The sequence below is a fragment of the Paroedura picta genome, chromosome 6 (genome assembly GCF_049243985.1).
Source record: "Paroedura picta isolate Pp20150507F chromosome 6, Ppicta_v3.0, whole genome shotgun sequence".
Taxonomy (NCBI): Eukaryota; Metazoa; Chordata; class Lepidosauria; order Squamata; family Gekkonidae; genus Paroedura; species Paroedura picta.
This window is the reverse complement of record NC_135374.1, coordinates 93,889,594-93,896,250: the sequence shown is the minus strand read 5'-3', so window position 1 is coordinate 93,896,250 and position 6,657 is coordinate 93,889,594. Positions and strand designations below refer to the sequence as shown.

Sequence of the window (6,657 nt, the reverse complement as noted above, 5' to 3'; positions counted from 1 at the left end):
CTGTGCACACACAAAAAACAACAAAAGGTTAAAATTTTAGGTTAGTGTTTCAGAGCCGGAAGACTTCAACTCATTCTGATACACATGTACTCCAAAACAACTAGTGAATTCAGGAGGATTTGCTCCCAAGCCAGTGTGAGGAGGGCTCGTTCCACGTTTCTAAGACCCAGAGCATCCTGGTTTGGGTGCTTCTATCACTTTTCTATAGAATAAAACGTATTCAGGTGTCTGGATATGTTTAACAATAGCAGCGGCGACAGTTAAACAAGTTTTAGAAAGCCAGCCCACACAGTCAAGCTGGTAGGGGTAATTAAAACTGCCTGCAAATCTTATTCTCAGATGTTATTACATATGAAGCAAAAGACTCTCAGGGGTACCGGTGTTCAATTCAGCACCCTCTTCTTTGCCTTCACCTTCTAAAGGAGTGCTAGAATATCACAACCTCCTAAATGAGACTTCTGCACATCAAAGGGTCTTCAGGGCCAAACAGTTCCACTTCTACAAAAACAGAACTGAGAGTGGGCATGCTTCAATCAAATGTCACCAATGCAAGTTCAAACCCACTGTAGCCATTTAGGTTGCTAAAGCCAAAAAAGCTGCCTTTTCTTAGCTAGATGGAGGAAAGGTCAAATTTAAAACCCTCACCACAACCCACATAGGCAATACATTAAAAACATCCAAGTTCCAGGGTTTGGGATAAGAGTGCGAACCTTTATGTTAATACCATAAACAGCTAGGTCTTGGCGCAGGCGGTCACATGCTTGCAGCAGAGGTTTCCTCTCCTGTAACTGCTGGCGCCTTTTTTCCTGTTGCTGTTTTGCTTCCTTGGACACAACAGCGCCTTCAGCAGGCACGCTTCTTGTTTGAGGCATAGCAAGAGCAAAATCACGCACTTGGATACGGAAGCTCACTAGCTCGTCCATCACACTAGAGAGCATGGCTGAATGATTGCGTTCCACAGCAACCTATAAAAAAATGGAAACCAAGCAGAAGATAAAACATGCATCTACTACAGCGTGACAGTCTCTCTCTAATGGTAATGGAATTCCCCTTCATAGGGAATAAAATTTGTCCCAGGAAAGCAATCTGGCAGAATATGTAGTATGGAACCCCTATAAGTTTGCTGCAGGGAAGCCTTGAACAGCTGTTTTCAACTAAAGGACTGAATGGAAGTGTCACAAACAGCCCTACATAACCCAGGCAGCATTGAGAAGGAAAGGCTGCAGCTTGCTAGCACAGCACATGGGTTGCATGGAGAAAGTCCAAAGTTCAATCCCTAGCAGCTGCATTCAAAATGAATCCCAGGTTTCTGGCAAACAAGATCAGAGAGCTGTCACCAATCAGAGGAGGTCAGCGCAGGCCGAGGAACAACGCAGCTTCAGCTTTGTATGTTTCGATACCCAGCTCTCCCTTTGTGATAAAAGGAGACTCGCTTGAGCACGCTTTTTATTCAGTACAAAAACCAGTTAGAAATCTGATTGGTGGGCTTATGGCAGCAGAGTCCTCCTTTATGACACATCCTTATGTTAAAACACCTCCTACCTGTCTATCATCAAGGCTGATTCCGGTTGTGTTCAGAAATTCCTGTATATAGGAGACAATGGCTCCAAACACCACAGCATTTCTAGGTGACCCAGTTTCCTGATTTCAAACCACAAAAAAGACAATGTTACTTTAACTGTTCACTCCATGAATGGACTGCACTGGGACAAAAGTGGAAAAGAAACAATCTTCCCGGTGCAGAAGGCTATCTGAATTTTTTTCTGAACTCTCTCTGTCTTGTAATACCCAGTGAAAAATATTGCCAATTACACTCATGGGCTGCAAAGCAACACCAAGAAATTTTTAACAGTACGAAATACAGTAAGTGGAGCTACACCACTGTGATGTACATGCATAAAACGAGGTATAGAAAGTGGCAGCCTCAAGGCAAAGATGAAGGAGAATCCAGAAAAGTGCCAGCAAAAAAAAATCAAATCAAAAACCAAAGCTTAAGAATGTCTTGGCTCCCACTACATGCAGTTTCTGCCAAATGCATAACTTTTAGTTATTCAACAATGGATAGCTACAAAAATGACCATGGGCATTACATATGTGAGGATGTGGATACATATAATTAAGTATTCTGTGATTAAAAAGAAAAACAACTTCACACTGTTCTATCATTTATGATAGCAAAGACAAGCACAAAAGCATAAAGCATTATGGCAAAACAAGACATTAGGCCTACCATGAACCTGGTTGGAGCTCCCTGACTCATACAGGGGACTTACCTTTCCCAAGTACTATAGAATCATAGAATCATAGAGTTGGAAGGGGCCATACAGGCCATCTAGTCCAACCCCCTGCTCAACGCAGGATTAGCCCTAAGCATCCTAAAGCATCCAAGAAAAGTGTGTATCCAACCTTTGCTTGAAGACTGCCAGTGAGGGGGAGTTCACCACCTCCTTAGGCAGCCTATTCCACTGCTGAACTACTCTGACTGTGAAAAACTTTTTCCTGATATCTAGCCTATATCGTTGTACTTGAAGTTTAAACCCATTACTGCGTGTCCTCTCCTCTGCAGCCAGCAGAAACAGCATCCTGCCCTCCTCCAAGTGACAACCTTTCAAATACTTAAAGAGGGCTATCATGTCCCCTCTCAACCTCCTTTTCTCCATGGCGCCCAATTCAGCTTAGGCCAAGGGAAGAGGAGCGTCACACTCACTCACTCACCAATGTCATTTTCCTGAACAGAAATTGTGGTGGAGAAAACTGGCCCCCACCCCACCAGCATTCTTAAGCCCAATGGGGGCCACAGAGAGCTTGGCAACATTCGTTCCCTGAAATTACATCTATCTCTAAAATAGGTTGGGGATTGATAGTTTGGCCCTTTGAAACCAAAGGGGAGGACAAAGAATGCAACTGGCAAGAGGGAGAAGACTGCAAGGTATTTTTCCTCCTCTGCATGGCCAGCCAAAGCAGAATACATTATATGAAAAAAACAGCTTTGCAACCTGCATGCTCAAGATTGCAGTCCAAGAACCAAATGGCATAATTTTAGAATTCAGCTTTTATTAGTGCAGTAATTGGGTGACATTTGGTGAAGGATTTTCCTCATTTTTCATTGTTGGAGGAAAAATATGAGGAAAAAAGAGCATTTGGGGGAAAAGATTGGGAAGACACAGAAGAAAACAGAGGAATACAATGGATGGGGAGTAACAGCACCCTCCTGTGGAATGGTGTCAAGAGCAGAGGAAGAGGCACCGTTTTGGCAAGGATATAGAACAACAACAGTGAATCTCTCCAACAAAGGGGAGATTTTTTAGTTCTCTAGAAATGAACGTTTCTCATAAACCGATCTGTCACTACTGAGCTACAGACAACTGTTGGTTCCTGATCTTTGTATCCTAATGGGTTACCTTAGTGACGGCTTTAAGCTGTCTGTTGCCATGGTGAATGAGGTCCATAATTGCACCAACAGCCCTGGGGGTGTCAAAGTCATCTGCACAAGAAGCTTTCACCGTTGCTTTAGTATCGGACAGCCTTAGATAAGGAGGAAGCAAACAAATGTCATTAACATTACATCTGTATGCCAAGCAAGGGTTTGTTTTTTAATTAAAGGTTATATTTCTTTGTTATCTATGGCATAATCCAGATAATGTTAAAACACTTTTATCTACCACTGCTTTCACTGGGAGAGAGTTAAAATTGGATTAAACTTTTCCTCTGGAATATAAAACCACTCAACACACACCATCACAGCTATGACTTTTAGAGAACTCCTGCCTCAGTGATCTCTGCTTTCTGCTTGCTCACCACAAAACTTCCCTCACAGCAGCAAAGTCTTTACAGCTGCTAGACTAATAACAGCTTTAACTGAGGTCTACAGTGTTGCGGCAGCAAATTGGGGGAGGTGGGTGGTGGAAGCGTGCGTTGGGTGGGTGGCTCGTTGGTTGGATGGGCGGTTGAGCAGCGGAGGAACCCCAGGGTGTGTATGTGTGGTGTGCAGGGTGGGGGGGCAGGCCCCCCCTGAGGGTGAACAGCGGTGTTGGCCACGCAGTGGCTTACCTGCTGTGCAGCTTCATCGGGGGCTGTGGGCGGCAGCTCCGAGGCAGCTGGCGGCCTCCGTTGGCGGCAAAGGGACAGGGTCTGTCCTTTGCCGGCTCAGAAGGGGTGTGGGCGTAAGGTGGCTCGGGAGGCACGTCACAGCTCCTGAGCCGCCAGCTCGGTGAGGAAGGGGTGGCTTTTGTCCCCCCCCCCCAGGGCAGGTCGTGGCTTCGCCCCCAGGAAAGGAGCAAGGCCTGCTTCTTTCCCGGCAGCAAAGCATCTTCTCCCATCCCCCGCACCGTGCAGACCAGGGCGGGCCAAGCAGCAAATCAGGAGCTGAGCTGTGCACAGCTCCTGATTGGCTGCTTGGCCCAGAGTGACACTCGGAGGAGCCAATTGGGACCCGCTTTGCGGCTCCCAATTGGCTCCTGAGTCTTTATCACAGATGCGCCTCACCTCTTTCTCCACCCACGATGCCCTTACTGCTTTATTTAATCTGCTCCGCAGGAGCGGTTACAGATAACTGTATCATCTGTTACAGATACAGATCTGTTACAGATACAGATAACAAGGAAAAGGATTCAAAACAAAAGGCATTTAATCTGCTATTTTCCTCTAACATGAAAACTGCAAATAACTAGAGAGCAAATGTAATTTCTAGCATCAAATTTTGATTAATTAAATATGGAATACACTTGCATTTTTGAAGATAACATATTACATTTAGGGAAAGATCGATAAATCAATATCTTGAAGAATGCCAGAGATTTACACATTATTGGAAAAAGAATTATTAACAACCAAAAGCTGATGTATCAGTCCCCAACCTTTGTAGGGTTGAGGACCGCCTCCAGGGGTGGGGAAGAGCCAGCAGCCCGGGCACCGCGCATGCACGTTTTTGTCCGCTGATGTGCCGGCGGCCACGCCTCCCTCTTCCTCACCCTCTTGCAGCAAAGTGCTAGCCAGGCCACGAGCGAAGCGGTCACAGCCTGGTGAGCTTCTCGCTGTGTGTGTGGGGGGGGGGGGATAGGCAGGCGTGACAGCCCGTTACCAAGTCCTTCGCGGCCCGGTAGCAGACCGCAGACCGGGGGTTGAAAACTCCCATTTTGGACAATACAGCTCTTTTTAATAATGTATCCAAGCTGGTTTTGATTCATGATGATATAATGTGGCCCTTATCAACTTTTTTACTGTTGAGAGAAACAGCCTTCAAGCTTTGAGAAACCCCAGAAGTGGCATGATATGCAGAGTATGGCTGGGAAGCAGAGCTGTGTACATGCCCACTTGGGGCCTTTCCCCTTCCCACCCCCTCCAGGCCTCTCGTTGGTCATTGGGTGGGAGGATTCTAACATGAGTGTATATGGTCATATCACCTGTTAAATATTTAATACATTTTAAAAATATATAGCAAATTAATTAACTCCCACTCATTCAGGAAACGCTTCCAGGGCTGTCAAGAAACCCCAGGGTTTCACAAAACCCTGGTCAAGAAAGCCTGATATAACAAACCAGTAGAAGCAATCAATGACTGGATAGCATTTAAATTAGGATCTGTACAAGCAATTAAGAAAATAAAGAAAACTACCCCCCAAAAAACAAAACAGGTACACCAATGTACAAAGGCAAGACAACTCAGTAAGACACCTCTGTTAGCAGCCATATCACGATGACAGAATGGCTTACAACTCGAACCAAAATGTCTTTTCATCAATTAAAAGGCAGCACTGATCATTTCTAATTGAAATTAATTTTAACAAATCCATGACTGGAAGAAGCCCACTTAGAAAGGGCATTCCTCCTCTCCTCTTACACAGGAGGGAATGCTTCTTCTTAAAAAGTGCCTGCAGGAACATACAAATGCACCATCTCATAAGAAAGACTGCTTGTTCCGAGGTCAACTGGTTAATTCATATGTCAATTTATTTAGTTAATCAGGGCTCTCAGCTCTTCCGGGAGCTCCTTCCACGAGGTAGGGGCCAGGCCCTAGCCCTGGTTGATGTGTGCAGATTTAAATTTTTAACCTATACACTGAAATTAATGCAATTAGAATTAGTTAGCGAAATGACAGTACTGGAATGAAACAAGACAAAGTTGCATGCTTGTCTTAGATACCCTGGCAAATAGTAAAATATGCTTTGCACGCTATATTTTTAGATAAACATCAAAACGTGTATAGTGTGAATACAACTGGCAAGGGAAACATAGACAGTAAGTAGCCTTGTGAATGAGCCATGATCAGCTCTGGCTCATCCCAGGTTTCTTCCTGGAGATTTACTTTGAATGGCACAAAAACCAAGCCTTCATTCATCTACCCAAATCATACCGTACACTACAGAAGCTTCACAAGTTTATGCTCTGGACGTAACGGGTAAGTTCACACCATCAACACATATAAATATTAGATGCCTGCATCAGAATTCAGACATTCACTATCATGGATATTCCACAACAGCCTAAAAGTGCAGGAAATGAGGTGGCAGAAGGGGTTCTGCTACTTTGTACTGCAGGTGGAGTTCCTCTATATTAAAAATTCCTGTAAGCAGAAAACCAGCATGCAGGGAGTTGGCTAGGTTAGAACGACTCTCCCTGACACACGGGATTTTTTTTTACTGCAGGGATTTTTTTTAA

The 6,657-nt window shown here is 44.7% G+C and overlaps 1 protein-coding gene across 7 annotated transcripts in view; it reads right to left on the bottom strand.

Annotated features, from left to right (window-relative positions):
- CARS2 (cysteinyl-tRNA synthetase 2, mitochondrial) overlaps positions 1–6,657 on the bottom strand; it is a 50,288-nt gene that overhangs the window by 21,885 nt on the left and 21,746 nt on the right. For 6 of the 7 annotated variants that reach the window (XR_013232137.1, XR_013232139.1, XR_013232135.1 and 3 more), the window contains exons 12-14: positions 3,402–3,525; positions 1,543–1,641; positions 711–965 (exon numbers count right to left, since the gene is read on the bottom strand). Coding sequence is in view for 2 of the 7 variants with exons in the window: in XM_077343763.1 (XP_077199878.1) it covers positions 711–965; positions 1,543–1,641; positions 3,402–3,525 (478 nt within the window). In the remaining 5 variants the exon portion in view is untranslated. The remainder of the gene's footprint in view (positions 1–710; positions 966–1,542; positions 1,642–3,401; positions 3,526–6,657) is intronic. The other variant, XM_077343764.1, reaches the window with a different exon arrangement.